Below are 21,779 nucleotides of genomic sequence, written 5' to 3'. Positions count from 1 at the left end.
CATTCTGTTTGTAAACAGACTGGATGCTACAGGATCCTGCATTTCCTTTCTCCTGTGCTCTGGCTTTAGCCAAATAGGATTATAGTGGTTAAATTTCCTGAGCCACAGTTTCCTCATTTATAAAATTGGAATCCAACAGTACTACACGTCACAGGATCACTGTGAGGATCACAAAGACCCACATACACACTTAGCTCTATACCTGGCCCACAGTAAGCCCACCTAGGGAGTGGCGGTCATCTCTGTCACGCAGTTCCACAAACTCTGCCTTTAAGGTGAGTTTTCAAAAACTTAAACCAATTCATATAAGAATATAATGTAATAACTGAAAACCAAATCTCTCTGGTACTGAGTAGAAACTATAATCCTCTAGGTTGAGAGTGGCCTCTTGGGTCTTACTGCCCAGCACTTGAGAAGACAGTAATGGGCTTGGTCACCCCACTGCTCTGGCCCCAGGCCCCAGGCTAACAGAGCTCTGACCTCCGTTGACTCTTCTTGCTCATTTATGACGAGAAAGGCATCCTCTGCAGCTTGCCGTTTGACATCCGCTATAGTCTGCTCCATCCGAGCTCTCTCGGTTGCAATCACTTCAAAGGCTTTTTGCTCTGCCTCAGCAACGGCTTTCTGTACTTCTGACATGGCCTGAATTTTCACCTTATTCACAGCTTCTTCTAGAAGAAAGTGACAGTAAAATCAACTGGCCGAGAAATCTTTCCCCTCCCCCTCCACATCATTTCTAAGAAGGGACAGAAGTGAAACAAGATGACTTTTCTAAAAAATACACAGGGATTATGACATAAGCATTCACTTTTCTTCTTATTCTCACAGTCCATTCATGCAGTCATTTGTGAGGTGTGCAGATGGAGGCAGGGGCTGGGGAGACCACAATGACTAAGATGTAGTCCATATTCTCCTAACGGTGATCAGGTGAAAAGGGGCAGAGGTGCCACGATACACATCAGTATGAGACCAGAGTACTAAAGGGAAAAGTGGTCAGCTCTATAAGTGGCAGAGGAAGATCAGGAGAATGTGTCTTGGTTGAGATTGTGGGCGGCAGTGAATTTTTAGAAAGTTTTGCATTCCATGCTAAGGAATCTGGCCCTTTTTCTAAGGAAAATGTGAGCCCCTAAACTGGGTCTATGCATAGAGAAATGATTGAAGGCAGAGATAACAACTGAAAGGTTGGGACAACCATCCAGCTGATAAAAAGACTCTGAATTGAGGCAAGAGCAAGTGGCACAGAGGAGAATATGAGAGAGAATGAAGCTGGTGTCTCTAAGGGTCTAGAGGTAGAGGTAAAGGTGACGAACGGTAGTGCCATGCAATAAAACAGATAATAAGCAAAATGCTGGTATGGAGGCAAATAAGAAGGCTGAGCAAGGTGCCCCTGGGGCATTCAGGTACAAATGACCAGGAGGCAGTAAGGTATAAAAGACTCAACTCAGTAAAGAAATATGGCCTGAAGATACAGATGTGGGCAGGTTGCAAGGAGCCCTGGGCCTCGAAAGTCCTATCCAGTCACTATCACCACGCTTGGTTCCTGATCGGTTCCTCCCATCACCACCACCCTGCTTGGTTTCCACAAGATGCACACTCCAAACGATACATGCTGTGCATCTGAGCCTCAGCCCCAAGTCTCAGTGTGAATGACCTCTTTCCTGAGTCCACAAGACTAGACAACCCAGAGGCTTAAGGAAATTCCCTTATTACTTGGCTCTTGCACATGGCCTAGGCTCAAAGGAGGTCTAAACACAGTGTTCTAGGCTGCAGTCCTAGAACTCCGCATCCTATTGTTCCAGCCAAGAAAAGAAAGTTTTCACAAAACCAAAGGCCAAGTTTTCACCAAAGGCCAAGGATGATGCTGAGCTGAGGTGACAGTGAACTCCAGGATTCCTTTTGGTGTTCACAGAGGTCCACTGTGGCTCACCACAGCTACCCTTCATAGACCTCTTTTTACTTACCAGGTGGATGTTGAGGATCTCTTATTGAGCCAACATAAAATGGCCCCAATGTGTATTTTATCCCTAGTTTAAGGATGAATCAGTAAGAATCACAGGTTGGAAAACCACTTTGCTGAAGGTCATCTAAGGTCAGATGGCACTATAGCAGAGCAAGGACTCAAATTTAGCTGACCCATGCTAAAGTTTGGCTTTTAACCATACTTAATGAAAGGTTACCACTCAAGTAGAAAATTACTAGTTATCAAAGAGATCTTGCACTTGGTATTTTTTCATTCTACCTTTACAATTACCATTTTTATTTCCCATAATTCTACTGTAGTCCTTAGTAATATGATATACACTTTCCCATTTCCAAATGAAAAAATTTTTTCCAAGCTACTATATAGTCTTCCAAATTATTATTTTTATTTTTGGTCCTTTTTTTAGGACTGCACTTGCATGTGGCATATGGAGGTAACCAGGCTAGGGATTGAATCGGAGCTGTAGCAGCTGCCTATGCCTCAGCCATAGCAACAACAGATCCGAGCTGTGTTTGGGACCTACACTGCAGCTCATGGCAATGTTGGATCCTTAACCCACTGATCGAGGCCAGGGATCAAACCTTCATATCCATGAGGATGGATACTAGTCAGATTCATTTCTGCTGAGCAAAATGGAAACTGCCCAAATCATTTTTTTTTCTTTTCTTTTTTTTTGGTCTTTTCTAGGGCTGCACCCATGTCATATGGAGGTTCCCAGACTGGGGGTCTAATGGGAGCTGTAGCTGCTGGCCGATGCCATAGCCACAGCAACTTGGGATCCGGGCCGAGTCTGCAACCTACACCACAGCTCACGGCAATGCCGGATCCTCAACCCACTGAGTGAGGTCAGGGATCAAACCCGCAACCTCATGGTTCCTAGTCGGATTCGTTAACCACTGAGCCACAACAGGAACTCCCCAAATCATTTTTAACTGTAAGGTAATATTATGTTGTGGTGTTACACTGTAAATTCACATAACCATTCATGGCTATCTGGGCATTTCCCAGGTTCCCTATCCCTTCCTCCAAGAATTCACAAAAAACAGTGTCTTCTTATATACTGTTGCTTCTTTAACAATCCAGATCACTATCTTTCAAAATAAAAGATTCAGGAAGTTCCTGTTGTGGTGCAGCAGAAACAAATCTGATTAGGTACCATGAGGTTGTAGGTTTGATCCCTGGCCTTGCTCAGTGGGTTAAGCATCCGACGTTGCCATGAGCTATGGTTTAGGTAGCAGACATGGCTCTGATATGGTGTACGCTGGCAGCAACAGCTCTGATTAGACCTCTAGCCTGGGAACCTCCATATGCCATTGGTGCGGCCCTAAAAGAACAAAAGACAAAAAAAACCAAAAAACAACAACAATAATAATAATAATAAATGACTAAATAAATAAAAGATTGAAAAGCCCATAAGTAAGAAATGATTTCAAAATTCCCATGTACTTACAGTTGGTAACACTTAGTAATTTCGTATATAAATCTTTGATCAATTATTTACTATCATTAAAAGGTCCTCTAAATTTTGCCAATAATTTTTAAGTGTTAAAGACTTTGGGAGTCAAAAAAAAAAAAAAAAAAAAAAAAAAAAAGACTTTGGAGGCTAATTGATCAGGGTTGCATTATCTTGTACTTTCCTGTCAATGAGAATAAACATTTTGTAATATGGTTAATTGTATTTCTCATAACATAATGTATCTGTCCATATCTTTTGACCGTTTGTTTATATTATGGTCTTGATATTAACTAGGTATTAACCTTTTTGTAGAAGTAAATTTTATCTTAGGAAGAAAGCCAAAAACTGTACTGCACTTTAAAAATTTCACTGAGGGAGTTCTCTTGTGGTGCAGAGGGCTAGGGATCCAGAATATGTCACTGCAGCGGTTGGGTCACTGCTATGGTGTGGATTCGATCCCTGGCCCAGGAATGTACACATGCTATGGGTGTGGCTAAAAATTTTTTTTTTTTCATTGAGAAAAGGGAGGTAAGAAGGAAAAGAAAGCTAGTATTTGGATTAGGTAATATTAGGTTAAGCAGCTCCCACCCTCTTTCTTTCTTTTTTTTTGGCCACACCTGTGGCATGTCGAAGTTCCTGGGCCAGGGATCAAACCTGCGCCACAGCAGCAACCTGAGCCACAGTAGTGACAACACTGGATCCTTAACCCACTGAGCCACGAGGGAAGTCCAAACCCTCTCTTATTCTTATAGAAAATGAGACCTACCAAGAACAGTCTTGATGAAGCTAGAGACAGTAAAGGTGAAGAGCAGAATGAACCAAATGGGAGTGTGAGAACACAGTGATGGGAAGAGACAGAAGTGAATTAAGCTATATGCCCAGAAATAGGGCATACAAATAGGGAAGGGAGAGTTGGTTACTTAATGCCTCCCAGTAGGACTTGGATGGATTGAAGGGAGTCATTCTAAATTCTTAACCAGTAAAGTAACATGATGGGTAGTCCACAAGATGGGACAAGCTGAAGAGGGAAGGAGAGGCAGGAACCTCGAGGAGGAACCGATGAGGAGGAACTGATGAGAAAACCACTATCCTCCAAACATGTGCTCCTCGCTCACATAAATTACTGAGTACATATGACCTCTATGCAGATAGACATACCAGTTTTTTTCCAAAACTCCACAGGTACATATCCTGTTCCTGGCCTACTGCTGAATTCCCGTTGAGAATCTATGGAAGAGAGAAACAACACAGGTCAGAAGCCATTTATAATTGGCATGTTTATTTTTGTGAAAAACTTGCTAGAACTCTCACTCCCTACTTAGAAAGATTCAAACATATACATTCATTTACTGCAAAAAATATTCTGACAAGGGATAAAATCAGACTATAAAATAGTACACTTAACTTTAAGATGCCCAACATCGCTAATCATCAAAGAAATGCAAACTAAAACCACAATGAGATAATCACTTCACACCTGTCAGAATGGCTATTATCAAAAAGACCACAAATAACAGATGTTGGAAAGGATGTGGAGGAAAGGGAACCCTCGAACACTGGTGTAACCAACAAGGAAAAGCCACTTCACTTCAGCCATCAACTTTGTACCTGCTCAGTCCTCAAGTATTTTATTTCTCTGTCAGATTTAAGAGGGGAGGATGCAAATGACCCTAAAGCAACTTCTCAGCTCACTCGGGACATGCCTAGAAACTATGGACATTTTCATAGTATTTCCAGAAGACAACATTTTCAGCTTGTTATCAAGAAAACTAGGGTTTCACAAATCCGACTGGGAACCATGAGGTTGCGGGTTCGATCCCTGGCCTTGCTCAGTGGGTTAAGGATCTGGTGTTGCTGTGAGCTGTGGTGTAGATTGCAGACATGGCTCAGATCTGGTGTTGCTGTGGCTATGGTGTAGGCTGGTGGCTTCGATTAGACCCCTAGCCTAGGAACCTCCATATGCCACGGGTACAGCCCTAAAAAAGACGAAAAACCAAAAAAAAGAGAGAGAGAGAGAGAGAGAGAAAAGAAAACTAGGGTTTCAGAGGTTATTAAAGGTCAGAGACTGCAAATACATGGGTCAGAAGTGGCGGACTAATGGTACTGTGGTTCCGCAAGAGAACACTCTAGTTTCTAGCAGAAACAGAATGAAGCATTTAAGGATGAGTATCATGCTTTAGGGAAGACTGTGCCTACGCATCTACCCATCTATAAAGAGAGAAACCAAATGCGAAATGTGAAAAACTGGTGAATCTAGGTGCAGCGCACTTGAATGGTCACTGTGTCACTCTTTCAGTATTTCTATGTGTCTGAAAAACTTCAAAACAAAAAACTGAGAAAAATTATCTTTAAGTATAGGCACAGAAAACTCCTTAAGGACACACTGATTTGCTAATAAGAGAGCCTAGGCGAGTAAAAAAAAGTGCAGGGGGGGGAAACGACAAGATTTTCATAATTTATACATTTCTTATATTGCTTAACATTTTTACAATGCAGTTTATTTTTTTCTCTTTTTGCCTGCGCCCGCAGTATAAGGAAGTTCCCAGGCCAGGGACGGAACCTGTGTCACAGCAGTAACCAGAGTCACAGCAGTGACAACACTGGATCCTTAACCCACTGTGCCACCAGGGATCTCTTAATGCAATTCAGTAAAAAAAAATTCCCTTTAAAAGAATACAGAAATTGGGGGGGGGGATAAATTAGGAGTTTGGGATTAATATATACACACTACTATACATAAAATAGATAACCAACAAGGACCTACTGTATAGCACAGGGAACTATACTCAATATTTTGTAATAACCTATATGGGAAAAGAATCTGAGAAAGAATACGTATATGTGTGTGTGTTACATCAATAGTCAACATTTAAAATTTTCTTTCTTTCTTTTGGTGTCTTTTTAGGTCCGCACCCCTGGCACATGGAGGTTCCCAGGCAAGGGGTCAAATCAGAGCTGTAGGCGCTGGCCTACACCACAGCCATGGCAACTCCAGATCTGAGCCGCATCTGTGACCTACACCATAGCTCACGGCAATGCCATATCCTTAACCCACTGAGCAAGGCCAGCGATACTTGTATCTTACTTCCTCAGGGATACTAGGCAGATTCATTTCCATTGAGCCATGATGGGAACTCCCCCAGTAATGTTTAAATGATGCCAGCCAGACTTGCAATCCTATCCTTAGAGCTGATAAAGATGATCAGAGCTCACTCTTCACTTTAATCATTGCCATTCTCCATGCCATATGCTCAGAGGAAACCATTCTCTTGAATTCTGTGATGATCACTTTGTTTTTCCTTATAGTTTTCACACTTATTTATGCATCCTTAAATAAATACCAAAATACATCCCTTTTGTGCATCCCTGAACAAAATCTGTTCCAGAAAATACTGTGAATCACAAATTTTGTTTTTTTCCATCTGTGGTGGGACACTTTGGTGCCAGGATTCCAAAGGCATGTAGAAGGTAGAGTTTACCTTCTGATGGAAGTAGGAGACTTGACCTCAGGATTTTAGAGATAATCAGACCCAGTCCTCCTTCTTTTACAGGTGACAACACTGAGGCCAGAACACTGATGTCCTGCCAGACCCTGTCCCCAGCCTACTCAGTGTCTAGTCCAGACCCATCCCAGGTCTGTATTCTCTAAGTAGCATGAGGACAAGTTAAGTGATTAACTGCTCTGGGCTGTGAAATCACAAATTGTGACAGAGAGGAAACCTGTATTCCATTATTTTAAATGGGAAAAGTAATACTGTCAACCAAAGTCTATTCCATTTCTCCCTTTATGTATTCCAAAACAGAAAAATACTAAATTCTCCAATAACAATTCACCAGAGGTTTCTATACATCAAACATTTAGAACACAATTATCCATTTAAAAGTCAATGGTGAGTATGTTTGTGTGCTATGCCCCAGAACACTGCCCAGTTATAGAGAGTGCTACTCAAAGTGCTGGTCTACAAACTGTTACTAGTCCATGAATAGATAAGGAGCTTATGTAGAATGCAAACAAGGAGTTCCATGTTATGGCACAGCGGAAACAAATCTGACTAGGAACCATGAGGTTGCAGGTTCAATCTCTGGCCTCGCTCAGTGGGTTAAGGATCCAGCGTTGCTGTGAACTGTGGTATAGGTTGCAGATGAGGCTCGGATCCTGTGTTGCTGTGGCTGTGGTGTAGGCCAGCAGCTCTAGCTCAGATTTGACCCCTAGCATGGGAATCTCCATATGCCGTGGGTGCAGCCCTAAAAAACCAAACCCCCACCCCCCCAAAAAAAACCCAACAAACAAACAAAAAAAGAATGCAAGCAAAACAATTACATCCCAAAGCACACTGCTTAGTGTAGCAGACTCTTCCCACAGTGAAGCAAACAGTGCCCTATTCATCATGGCGCAAGCTCCTCATACCATCACAGACAAGTAGCATTTGGCTTACATTTTGAGTAGCACGCTTGTTTAGGATATCTGATTTCCTTCTACAATGCATGTAACAAACATACTCTAAAAGAAACAAACAGTGAAATACTTTATATGTATAATATGTATAAAGATACTATTTAGGTCAGACAGAGCTATAGCGCCCCGAGAGACCTGAGAAGGAAACACTGGGACCCATGAAGAGGTAAACCTGCAGTGACAATATAATTTGTCATCCCAATTGTCCTCATTTTTGACAGCAAGAGAGGTGCTGGTGATAGTTATGACAGGGTAATAGACATAGTCACCCTTGCTAAACTCTCAATGCAAAGCAATGTTTAAACAACATCAGCAAGACCTGTAGTCCTGGCTGGAGACTCACAACCAGGCTCACTCTGCACTCTATGCTGTCTCACCTGTGTGCCTACAGAGCTTCTTTGGAAGGTTTATGATTTGGGTGGTGAACGTAGGGTAAGTTTCTGTGAGCTGGTACAGGCAGTATTTGTGAAGGTTCATATGGTGAGAGATACCTAAGAATTAGCTTTGAGGTTCTAACTAAAATAATCATACTATAAGTATTCTTGGACATCCTGCTGTGCCGGATAGCCCACACAATGTTCCTAATCTATGGCTGGCTCAAGAGGAGCCTCCAAGGGTGGGGGTGGGGTGGGGGGGGATGGGATCCCTTAGTTACCAATGTCTTTGCCTCAACTTTTTTGGGTAGTTTTTTAGAGACTAACGGCTGTCTTCCTTGGAACATGCTAGGTTCGCCATAAGAAGAGTCATTCTCTTTGGTGAAAATTGAGAGCCTGAAGTGGGTGGCTGGGTAGGTTTGGGTGGGGAGAGTCTGCTCACTGGTGGCCCCTCATTTAGCTGAGCTTTTGGATAGGATGCCTTTTCGGTTACTAGGTGAATGTGAGGGAACATTTGTGGAAGAATAGCTGTGGTGTCCTGTATGTAACCTGGATTGAGCGGACAGCTATTCATGTCTCTGCAACTTCAGGATGGGAAAAGGCAGGAAAGGGATATAGCTTGGTATAGCAATTTTTTTTTTTTTTTGGTCCAATCAGAAAATGGTATTCTTCTGGATAGAGAATGGAGAAAAGGGAAGGGAAACTGAGGTGAACATTTTTAGGGGTACTGTGAGGAATGAATGTGATTTACATGAGAGTACCAAGTACATTCAGCCTAAATTTAGGCTGAATTTAACAACCAAACATTCTTCGATCATCATCCAGTACTTGTAAGACAGTATTTCTTACTGCATGCCAGATACTGAGTCCATGATATATTTTATCATATACTCTTCATAATTATACCCTGATTTTCTCACTCTACAATCTAGCACCATTTTCCTTCCAAAGTAAAATAGAAAAAGCCTCAAAAATAAAAAATACAACAAATACATTATATATGTAAAAAGCCTTCCTTGCCAACTGAAGTGAGACTCTCCCCTTACCATTGCTGAGAGAATCTGTGCCCCCAGGACTGTGCTGCCTGGAGACCATCTCGCTCCCTGTTTTCCTCATCTCTGTGTTTTCGTTATATCGTCTTTTCCAATAGTTGAGTTCTTCCCGATCTGATTCCTGACAGCGCCGCAGGACTGCCATAGAGCGCCTTGTTTTCTCTACCATTTCCATGATGCAATTCAGGGCCTGAGCAAGGCAGGAAGTCAGGCAAAGTCATGGGATGAGGACATTCATACAATCAATATTGAAAATCAGTGACAGGTAAACAAAACATAAAAATTGAAGTTTAAGAATTTTATAGATTTAGCAACATCAAGTTTACATTTGAAAGCCTTTCTTATTGTTTCTCTTTAAATATGTACACACAAAATTTTTTTTTTTTAGGTTTCAAAACCCTTTTTGGATTTTCATGGCTGATGCATCCAGTCTCATTATAATATGGTTCTTTAAATACTACAGTGAAACCACATTATATCTTTGCCTAGAGTGGGAGATTTATTTAAGAATGCAAACAGAGAAACTACATTCAGAAAAGAAAAGCTACTGTACATGTATTTCAAGAAGATACTACATTCTCTTCCCTTTTTAGTGAGAGGGGATGCTCTCTCTTCCCTTGGGGCAGAGAACTTGAGAGTTTACATTCTGTATCAGTGTAGCAATTCTTATTTGTATTCGGAGAAACTCCGTTTATTATTTAACATGTCTTATATATACCAGGCTCTGTGATAAGCACCGTACATATCATTACAAATCCTCCTGCGAATTCAACTAATATAGCATTTTAAAAAAAGATTAAGGAATTAAGGCTAAAAATGGTGAAGCAACTTTCCATCACACAAAGCTGGGGCCTAAAACTTATAAACTTAAATTTTTAACCATTATAATACATGGCTTCTCCTGAAGTGATCACCCTATTCCAAAGATTGGGAGTTACTTACTCTTAGCTCTCCTGCTGAGGGAAAAGCAGATAAATCAGCTTTTACTACAAAGACATTGTAGCTCTGGTTAACTTCACGTCAAGCATACACACTATTACTCTTAGTAATATTAAGAATTAAAAGTAATAAGTAGGAAAATTATACACTATAAGATTCTTACATGATCAAGATGTTTCCATTCATCGGCCCATTCCCTTTCTGTCAAACGGTGGTCTACCAACTCATCCTGATAGCCTCCATTTAGACCTATCAGAAATTAGATTAAATTTGAACACAGAGGGAAGAATACAGTAAACAGAATACTACCAAGTACATACATATACATTCTTACCAACTATGAGCACACTACTAAGGTAATGATTCACGGTGACATAAAACCACAAAATGACATATGACCAACAAGAAGTCACTACTTGGAAAATATTTAAAACTCCCACCAGGAGTTCCCTTGCGGTGCAGTGGGTTAGGGATCTGGTGTTGTCACTGCAGTGGCTTGGGCTTTTGCTATGGTGCAGATCTGATCTCTGGCCTGGGAACTTCCACATGCCACAGGTGTGGCCAAAAAACACCAAAAAACAAACAAAAAACCCCTCCCACAAATCAATTATTAAAGACAAATAGCCCAAAAGAAAAACAGGTAAGAGAAGTTGCCACTGTGGCTCAGTGGAAACAAGCCTGATTAGTAACCAGGATGCCGGTTCGATCTCTGGCCCTGCTCAGTGGGTTAAGGATTCGGCGTTGCCGTGAGCTGTGGTGTAGGTCACAGACAAGGCTTGGAATCGTTACTGTAACACAACCTGTTATAGTCTGAATTTATAGGTGTTGTATTTTTTTTTTTTTAGCTGTCCTGTGGCATATGGAGTTCCCAGGCCAGGGATAAGATGTGAGCCACATTTGTGACCTATGCTGCAGCTGTGGCAAACACAGCAATGTGGGATCTGAGCCCCATCTGTGATCAACCACAGCTCACGGCAACACCAGATCCTTAATCCACTGAGCAACGCGAGGGATCAAACCCGAGTCCTCATGGATACCAGTGGGGTTTGTTACCACTGAGCCATGATGGGAACTCCGCAACTATGGCTCCTTAACCCACTGTGCCGGGCTGGGGATACAACCTGTGTCCCAGAGCTCCAGAGATGCTGCCAATCCTGTTGCACCACAGCAGGAACTCCTATAGGTATTGTATTCATGGTGATGCTTTATCTGTGCAACCACCTGCTTATTTCATCTTATCTTCTTGTGTAGTCATGCCTGAGCACTAACATATTACAAAATACTTTGTTTTGTTTTTGCTTTTTTTCTTAGCTTTTTAGGGCTGCACCTGCAGAATATGGAGGTTCCCAGGCGAGGGGTCAAAATAGAGCTCCGTCGTGGCGCAGTGGTTAACGAATCCGACTAGGAACCATGAGGTTGCGGGTTCGGTCCCTGCCCTTGCTCAGTGGGTTGACGATCCGGCGTTGCCGTGAGCTGTGGTGTAGGTTGCAGACGCGGCTCAGATCCCGCGTTGCTGTGGCTCTGGCGTAGGCCGGTGGCTACAGCTCCGATTAGACCCCTAGCCTGGGAACCTCCATATGCCGCGGGAGCGGCCCAAGAAATAGCAACAATAACAACAACAACAACAACAAAAAGACAAAAGACCAAAAAAAAAAAAAAAAAAAAAAATAGAGCTGTAGCCGGCAGCCTATACCACAGCCACAGCATCACCAGATCCGAGCTGCTTCTGCAACCTACACCACAGCTCATGGCAACGCCAGATCCTTAACCCACTGAGCAATGCCAGGAATTGAAATTGTGTCCTCATGGGTAAGAGTCGGATTCGTTTCCACTGAGCCACAACAGAGACTCCTAAAATACCTTCTTACATACTTCAGGATACTGATTCTAAAATTAGAGACTAAAGTAGGCTATAGCATCCATAGATTTCACTTTAGGAGAGTAAATGGGGGGAGTGATAAAATGTTTGTTTAAAAGTGGGGGAGTAGGGGAGTTCCCGTTGTGGCTCAGTGGTTAACGAATCCGACTAGGAACCATGAGGTTGTGGGTTCGATCCCTGGCCTTGCTCAGTGGGTTAAGGATCTGGCGTTGCCGTGAGCTGTGGGGTAGGTCGCAGACGCAGCTCGGATCCCGTGTTGCTGTGGCTCTGGTGTAGGCCGGTGGCTACAGCTCCAATTAGACTCCTAGCCTGGGAACCTCCACATGCCGTGGGAGTGGACCTCAAAAGGCAAAAAAAAAGACCAAAAAAAAAAAAAAGTGGGGGAGTAGGAAGTTCCCGTACGTGGATCGGTGGTTAGCGAACCTAAGCATCCTTGATGACTAGGGTTCGATCCCTGGCCTCACCCAGTGGGTTAAGGATCCGGAGTTGCTGTGAGTTGTGGTGTATGTAGGTTGTAGCCGGGGCTTGGATCCCCTGTTGCTGTGGCTGTGGTGTAAGCCAGTGGCTACAGCTCTGATTCAACCCCTAGCCTGGGAACCTCCATATGCCATGCGGGTGCGGCCCTAAAAAGACAAAAGACAAAATAAATAAATAAATAAAAATTAAAAAAAAAATTTTAAATTAAATGGGGAATGAGAAATGATTTGGTAAGAACCCCTATGCTAGGTTAGTCCCCTTTTCAAAAGAGGACTGGGGAAAATTAAGAAATCTATAACCAGTCTGGAAGGTAAACGGTTGATTGTAAAATAAACCAACAAGGTAGAGGATTACAGGTCTTTCAAATAGAACACTTCAAGATGAAAAAATTTGTTTCTAAAACTGTTAAAAATATAAGGAAAGGGAGTTCCATTGTGGCTCAGAGGGTTATGAACCTGACTAGTCCATGAGGATATAGGTTCGATCCCGGGCCTGGCTCAGTGGGTTAAGGATCCGGTGTTTCGGTGAGCTGTGGTGTAAGTTGCAGATGTGGCTTGGATTTGGCATTGCTGTGGCTTTAATGGTTGCTGAGGACGAATGTCCAGGCATTCCAAATGTGATAATGACCCAGCACAGAAGGTGGTGTCCTCTCCATTTTAGAAATGCATAGTCTGAGGCACAGAGAGCCTAAGCAACTTGCATAACCTCATACAGCTAGTTAGGATGCACAGCCGGTTATCCATGAGGATGGCTCACCTCTTTCTCACCTAAATGTCTGCACTTTCACTACTAAGATCACATTTAAAATCTTTCTTGCTTAATTTTATAAACATTTTATTCTGAAATAAACTCAGACTTAAATAAATGTTCCAAGAACAAAGAGTTATCATATGCCTTTTACTCAGAATACCTAAATGCGAATATTTTTACCTCATTTGCTTCGTTATTCTCTATTTTTTCCTGAACCAATTGGAACAAATAATATCCTTTTATTCTTAAATACTTCAATGTGTATTTTAAAAGTATGTTTCACCCACTTCTATCATATAGTGATAATAGCAACAAAATATGAAGATCAATTTCAAATGAGAACATTACAACCCTAATATTCTTTTTTTTTTATTTTTAAAATTTATTTATTTATTTATTTCTTTATTTAGGTCTTTTTAGGGCTGCACCTGAGGCATATGCAGGCTCCCAGGCTAGGAGTCAAATCGGAGTTGTAGCTGCTGGCCTACGCCACAGCCACAGCAACGTGACATCCAAGCTGTGTCTATGACCAACACCTCAGCTCACTGCAATGCCAGATCCTTAACCCACTGAGCAAGGCCAGGAATCGAACCTGCATCCTCATGGATACTAGTCAGATTTGTTTCCACTGAGCCCACCACGGGAACTCCCTAATATTCTTTCTTACGTATAAAATTGCTTCATCTTATCAGTGGAAAAAAAGCAATGATGGTACTATTTTGCTTTATCACTGAGTAGGAAAGAAACCCATGGATTTAATCTGAATCTAAATCATTATCAGACTGCTTACGTCACTTACTAAGATTATGGTGTCTATCACGAACTTCTCGATGTTCTAGCATCTTGTTGGGTTCACGATACAGGTGGGAAGTTGCAATATCTTCTAAGGTGTAGTGCTGAAGAGGCGGAGGAGTAGGATGAAACTGGCCCGCAGGATTCATGAGAGGCACAGTGAGGGCAGGACTGTGCCGGGGAGCAGGGCTAATGGTACACACTCTCTTGGCGGGAGGCTCAGGAGGAACTGTATCTCTTTCAAAACTGCTCTCTTCCCTCCTGTAGAAGAATGGGAAGTGCATGTGTAAGTCTTTCAACAAGTGTTCATGCAAATACTTCCTGAGCACCTACTTTGTGCCAGGTACTTTCACAAAAAAGAAGATGATAAAAAAAAGGCTTAGCATGAGGCATGAACTGAAATGTCTTCAAAGGCCAGGTATATAATGGAAATTACTGATTTATCTCAGCATAAAAAAAGAGGTCAAATTCATCCATAACCGAGCAGAAATATCTCAATTTCATGAAGCAGAGGAGAAATTAACAGGAAAGGAGTTCCCGTGGTGGCGCAGTGGTTAAAAAATCCGACTAGGAACCATGAGGTTGCGGGTTCGATCCCTGCCCTTGTTCAGTGGGTTAAAGATCCGGCGTTGCCATGAGCTGTGGTGTAGGTTGCAGACATGGCTCGGATCCCGCGTTGCTGTGGCTCTGGCGTAGGCTGGTGGCTACGGCTCCGATTAGACCCCTAGCCTGGGAACCTCCATATGCCGCGGGAGCGGCCCAAAGAAATAGCAAAAAGACAAAAAAAAAAAAAAAAGAAAAAAGAAATTAACAGGAAAATGGAAGACTATGGGTTCAACTATGTTTAGGAATGTTTCAAGGTCAAATCTGCTGCTCTGGAGGTCAGCAACTGGAAAAGAGACAAATTCTCCACATGGGAGAAAAAAGGCTTACATAATTAATACACTTGTGAATTAGTAGGACTTTTAGTTATTCGCTTCAACTGTAGCAAGATTTTCACTGTTATTAAAACAAACCATAGAAAATAGTGGTAAATACTCATGCATCAATTTCCAGGATAAATTAAATTAATATAATTTCAATTTTCAGGAGTTCCCATCGTGGTACAGTGGAAACAAATCTGACTAGGAACCATGAGGGTGCAGGTTTGATCCCTGGCCTTGCTCAGTGGGTTAGGGATCCAGCGTTGCTGTGAGCTATGGTGTAGGTTGCAGATGCGGCTCAGATCTGGCATTGCTGTGGCTGTGGTGTAGGCCAGCAGCTGTAGCTCCAATTCGACCCCTAGCCTGCGATCTTCCACATGAGGCAGTGTGGCTCTAAAAATAAAAATAAAATAAAATAATAATAATAATAATTTCATTCTTCAAAGTAAAGCTGATTCAGAGTTCCTGTTGTGGCTCAGTGGTAATGAACCCGACTAGGATTCCAATGAGGACTCGGGTTTGATCCCTGGCCTCACTCAGTGGATTAAGGATCTGGTGTTGCTATGAGTTGTGTGTAGGTTGCAGATGCGGCTCGGATCCCAAGATATGGCAGCTGTGGCTGTGGTGTAGGCCAGTAGCTGTAGCTCTGATTCGACCTCTCATGTGGGAACCTCCATATGCCGAAGGTGTGGGCCTAAAACGCAAAAAAAAAAAAAAAAAGTAAAGCTGATTCATTAATTGTTCTCCTTTTATAGGACTTTACATATCAGAAGAAAATACCTTGGCCAGATTACATTTCTTATGCTTCTGAAACACTGGACCCAAGAATGCTCAAGAGTGGAATTTATCAGCGGGGGTATTTAGTCATATGAAATGTTGAGAAGCTTTCTGCTGCCTGATGTTGGGATAAAGCAAAATTAACCTTAGGAATGTTTGAGTCTATACCTATATATAACCATAGTAATCAAGTTCTTTTTCTTTCACAAGCAAAGGAAAAGCTCAGAAAAGCAAGGACAACAAAGCTCTTCTCTGCTCACCTCTCTGGACTGGGCCTCTTTCCATTTCCATGCACTTCCATGAGCAGCTCAGAAGAGTCAGCAGGAGACGCGATGCTTGTGTTGAGCAGAAGGTGTTCATGTTGAGCCAGATACTGGGATGGGGTCTGCTTGGCGGCCCGAGCGCAGTGTAGCAGTTCTCGCTGCAGCAGAGGCAGGTTGGCCTTGAAAAGAAGGCGGCAGTGAATTTCCCAGTGTTAGGCCCTACTCACAACAGGGCCCAGCATCTCAATAGACTTTTACAAATAAGATGACACAAAACAAAAGCACTTCTCTCCCTTCCAGTCTAATTTCCCTATGTCCCTCTCTAAGTAAAGTGATATCTATCATAATGAACTTCAATTATTATTAACTTGTCTCTTGCCCCTATAAGGTGTAAATCTCAGTTAAGGAAGAGATTGTGCTTTATTTACCTGTGTGGCCTAGTACAGCATCAAAGCTCAATAAAGGTTTGTTGAACATAGTAATTATTGACCTAAATCTTTAAAAATGTGTAAAGACTTTGGTCAGTTAGAGAATTAGTACTGCCTACATGGGAGTAGGAAGAATTCACTCTTTCCTTTATCACTGCAGTCCTGGTTTTTTTTCTCTTCTGAATCCTCATCCATTTCTGATAGTACTACTCAATGTTGCCTTCATGTTCTCTATTAGAGCTGCCACGGAATTTCAGAAATAGCGATTATTCTGACTTGGGTGGAACATGGGTTTTGAAAAAAGTATGGGGAGTGATGGGAATTAGGGCAACAACCCTTAAAGACTAGTCTAGGATCTGAGGATACACATGGTTAGAATCTATTTCTTACCGTGGTGCTCCAACTAAGCATGTTTTCTAATTATGTACTAATTACTGATTATTTTTCCTTCTCCTCAAACTTAAACCTCTAATGGGACAAGTCATATAAAACCCTCTGCGCGTCCTTTAAACTTAACTATAAGGCCTTCATATTTAAAATGTACTTTCCCCATATTTGTTCTATTAAAAAATGAAGAATTATATGTTCCCCCAAATTTAAAAACAATTTAAACTGAACCCATAAGTCTTTATTCCAAGGGAAACAGATGAGCAAGTAAAAGGAGAGTTTAATACATGCAAGTAGCCATCCCTTTACCACCAGTTAATTTAGTAGACACCATAATTAGTGGCTTTTAAAGCAGATATAAATTGACAGAAACCCAAATGCTAGCCAAGAAGCTGCCAGAATAACCTACCTCATGCTGTTTTCCAAAATAACAAGAGTTAAGAATAGGGAATCTGATGATATAAAACACTAAAAGCCTGTTCTATAACCTCACTCTTGTAGCAACTGTAAAAACTCAATTGAAAAAAAAAAAACAAACCACCATGTCAGATCTTTACATTTGTGACATATACCCTTAGATGAATTTTTTAAAATGCTAATCACTTCCTATTAATACAAATTTCCCAAATCTCTCTTGATTCTAGAGTCTTGGGGGAAACAATTATCTACTGGCTCTGATATATAGAAAAGAGACCGAGATAGAACACACAGCTGTTTCAAGGCTGAAAAAGGCACCATAGACTGCTCTTGAGAGGCCGAGACGTCAATGTCATCAGAACTGAGCCACAACACAGGACATGCACTGAGACATATGCATTTTCCTGCATGACTGCAATGCTCTAATTTTAAGTTAAAAAAAAAAAAACAGAATTAGTACTTCAGTAAGATGACCCATCTTTTTGATGCTGTTACATTTTCTTAGGAAATAAAGGTAAAGAAGGTAAAAGGACATTATTTATTTTGTCAAGGGACAAAATAAATTTCTATAATTACTGTATTAACAAAAGTCAAAATACAAACAACTGAGTTAAGCTTTTCTGTAATAGTCTACTACTAATGAAAAGAATGGAATTCATTTGGTGGACTGAGGATAACATTTAGCTTATTTGGGGGTCAAAGATAGTGTTCCCTATTACCAAATTAATTACAAATGTTCATCTGTAAAGACCATTCTTCTCTCTAGGTAGGACTTTACAAAACCATGTGGTGGGCTGGATTTGGGTCACAACTTTCCAAACTATGCCTGGTCTAGAATACACTGGTATCTGATTCTTGACTTTCTTTGCTTTGAGCTGTTTTATACCACTGAAAGTTATAGATAACCAATAACAATGTAAAAAAATTGTTGTCTATTGGAGTTGCTACTGTGGCACAAGAGGATCGATGGTATCTCTGCAGCGGCAGGGATGTGAGTTCAATCCCAGCCCGGCACAGTGGGTTAAGGATCCTGTGTTGCCACAGCTGTGGTGTAGGTCGTGGCTCTGGTCATGGATCTAAATCCCTGGCCTGGGAACTTCTGTATGCTAGAGGGCAGCAAAAAAAGAAAAAAGAGAAGAAAATGCTGTCTATGAACATGTATAAAATCACATGTGGGAGTTACCGTCGTGACACAGCAGATACAAATCCGACTAGGAACCATGAGGTTGGGATTCGATCCCTGGCCTTGCTCAGTGGGCTAAGGATCTGGCATTGCTGTGAGCTATGGTGTAGGCTGCAGATGCAGCTCAGATCTGGTGTTGCTGTGGCTGTGGTGTAAGTCAGCAGCTGCAGCTCCGATTAGACTCCTAGCTTGGGAACTTCCATATGCCACAGGTGTGGCCCTTAAAAAAAAAAGAAAGAAAGAAAAGAAAAAGAAAGAAAAAAAAATCACATGCAGCAGAGATTTTAGAGACTCCTCTTGCCCACTATAGAAGAAAGTATTACTTCTGTTTGCATATTAATTAACAATAATCCTGATCTATAAATGTGTCCATCCTTTGGCTTCTCCCTTGAGGGGGTTATAACAACTTGTATTAAATAAAATCTATGACACAGGTTAATTTTTTTTTATCTGTATGAATCATGATACCTGTTTCTGAACATTATTATCATTTAATAGGAAAAAATAGTAACTTTACAGTGGGAAACCATGGTAAACACCACCTTTACCAAGTGATAAAACTCAACATCACAAATTATGAGACACCTTCACACCTACGTCTCCTGATAGCATGCAGTGATACCACCTATCTGCTATTTCTCTCTAAAATGCACAACCTCATTCTAATCATGAAGTATCAGAAAAATCCAAATTGAAGCATATTCTATAAAACAGCCTATACTCTTCAAAAACATCTAGATCATTAATGAGATGCTATTTCAGATTAAAATGGACTGAAAAGACATGACAATGAAACCCAAGATGTAACCTTGAATTAGATACAGGATCATAAAAAAAGTTGTTCTTTTGTTAAAAAGGACATTTGTGGGACATCTGGTGAAATATGAATAAGGTCTATAGATGATAGTGTTGTTTCCGTCCTTCCTTCCTTTCTCCCCTCCTTCCTTTCATTCTTTCTTTTTTTTTTTAAATTTGTAACACCTGTGGCATGCAGAAATTCCTGGGCCAGGGATCAAACCCTGGAGTGACTGGAGCCAAAGCAGTGACAATGCTGGATCCTTAACCCACTGAGCCACCAGGGAACTTCCTCAATGTTTCTTCCTTTCTTTTTTTGTTTTTTGTCTATTTGGGCCAAACCCTCGGCATATGGAAATTGCTAGGCTAGGCGTCAAGTTGGAGCTGTAGCTGCCAGCCTATGCCACAGCAACACGGGATCCGAATTGAGTTTGCAACCTACACCACAGCTCATGGCAACACCACATCTTTAACCCACTGAGCGAGGCCAGGGAGTGAACTTGCATTCTCATGGGTACTAGTCGGATTCATTAACCACTGAGCCATGATGAGAACTTCTCTCAATGTTTATTTCTTGATTTGATAATTGGACTAAAGCATTTAGATGTATCATGTCTGTAGTTTCTCCTTAAACAATTCTGAGAAAAAAATAGAAATAAAAAAGAGTAATAATGCAAATGTGATAAAATACTAACATTTGGAGAATCTGAATTTTGTACAATTTGAAACTATTTTGTGAGCATGAAATTGTTTGAGTTTTTTTTTTTTTTTCTTTTTTTTTTTTTTAAATAGGGCTGCATCTATGGCACATGGAGGTTCCCAGGCTAGGGGTCGAATTGGAGCTCCAGCTGTTGACCTACACTACAGCTTGCAGCAATGCCAGATCCTTAACCCATTGAGCAAGGTCAGGGATTGAATCTGCATCTTCATGGATATTAGTCTTTTGTCTTTATATATATATATATATAAATATTGTCTTTTGTCTTTTGGTGGCTGCACCCACAGCATATGGAAGTTCCCAGGTTTAGGGGTCGAATTAGAGCTACAGCTGCCCACCTGTGCCCCAGCCACAGCAACTTGGGATCTGAACCACATCTGTGACCTACACTATAGCTCATGGCAACTCTGGATCTTTAACCTACTGAGTGAGGCCTGGGATTGAACCACTCAGGTTCGTTAACATGGATACCAACCAGGTTCATTAACCACTGAGCCACGACGGGAACTCCAAAAATATTTTTTAAAAGAGCATGTTACTGCCTCACTGATCACGTAAGCATAATAATTTTAAACACAGTCCCCAAAAGTTATGTGCCAGGGAACATTAATTCCAGAGGATGTAATTAGAAACTGGACTAACTGATGGGAGGAAAGATGCAAATAGTGCCTTCCCACATGCTCTTCTGTCCTTAGGCTAAGTCCTAACTGCAAAGGCCTCTCCTTTGTTTTGACATTCTCCTCTCGTAACACTCTTCTTTACCTCCTAGCCACCTCCAAAAAGGCTGTGTCCAGTTACTTCCTCGGCTAGGAGCCCAACCTCCATGCCATGCACATACCTCCAAGCCCACTCAACTCCTATTCCTCCTACCTGCTCCTTCTGTGTGTCACTAGCAGTGTCTGCATACAAACCACAACTGAAGGCTTTTTCAACTCTCATCTCATCAAACATAAGGCTTTTCTGCAAACTATACTCACATTTCTCTAGCAGCCCCAAATAAAATAGAGATATGAAAATAAAGCAAGCTGCTCTGATTTGGATCACAGAACAGGGATCACTAGCAGATCTTGAGGAAATGCTGAAGATAAATTACATCCAGTAGTTATCTGATTAAAATTACCTTGAGGAAGGGAATAACAAAAGGACGAAGAGGAAAGTTTGTAGCCTCTTGGAGCTTGCAATGGAATTCTTCAATTGTTACTGTTGAGTTCTGAAAAGATAAATAACATTGTTCAACTTCTAAAATTGGACAGTGTCCTTGTACCACAGACCTGATAGTGCTGAACCCTTTGAAATTATAAGAAAAAGGACAATTCCAAGAGCACTATTATGAACTCGGATTCCTCTTAAAGACTAACTAAAAATTATTTCCTTTCATAATGAAATTCAGTCTCCTTAATTTTCTTCTCTACCACCTCGATTCTAAAAAATTTTCCTCTATGCTCAGCAGTCTGGGTAGAAAAGGACAGACACTGCCTTCCTACCATGAAGAGAGGCACTTGGGTCCCTTTTACTGAGGGTTCATCACAACTCACCTAAGGTACAAGTAACCAAGCTTACAATGTTTCCAGCTGAACAGATTCCAAGTAAGTCCAGGATATCAATTTAACAACTCAGAAGATCACTACTTCAGAAGTTCATTTCTTCATTGGTTCTGCCTACCTCCTAACATCAGTTTGCTAAATCTCCTAAATTGGAAGTTAAAAGAAAAAAGAAGCCTTCTACCTTCAAG

At 41.4% G+C, this 21,779-nt stretch overlaps 1 protein-coding gene across 8 annotated transcripts in view; it reads right to left on the bottom strand.

Annotated features, from left to right (window-relative positions):
* The window catches only part of CBFA2T2 (CBFA2/RUNX1 translocation partner 2), a 160,316-nt gene that overhangs the window by 7,094 nt on the left and 131,443 nt on the right, over nt 1-21,779 (bottom strand). For 5 of the 8 annotated variants that reach the window (XM_021078106.1, XM_021078108.1, XM_021078109.1 and 2 more), the window contains 7 exons: nt 21,168-21,257; nt 16,117-16,298; nt 14,164-14,417; nt 10,422-10,507; nt 9,314-9,509; nt 4,596-4,664; nt 481-671 (listed from right to left, as the gene is read on the bottom strand). In XM_021078106.1, the coding sequence (XP_020933765.1) occupies nt 481-671; nt 4,596-4,664; nt 9,314-9,509; nt 10,422-10,507; nt 14,164-14,417; nt 16,117-16,298; nt 21,168-21,257 (1,068 nt within the window). The remainder of the gene's footprint in view (nt 1-480; nt 672-4,595; nt 4,665-9,313; nt 9,510-10,421; nt 10,508-14,163; nt 14,418-16,116; nt 16,299-21,167; nt 21,258-21,779) is intronic. The other 3 variants (XM_021078110.1, XM_005672845.3, XM_021078107.1) reach the window with 2 other exon arrangements.

This window comes from Sus scrofa, chromosome 17 (genome assembly GCF_000003025.6).
Source record: "Sus scrofa isolate TJ Tabasco breed Duroc chromosome 17, Sscrofa11.1, whole genome shotgun sequence".
NCBI lineage: Eukaryota > Metazoa > Chordata > Mammalia > Artiodactyla > Suidae > Sus > Sus scrofa.
This window is presented reverse-complemented; position numbering and strand designations above follow the sequence as displayed.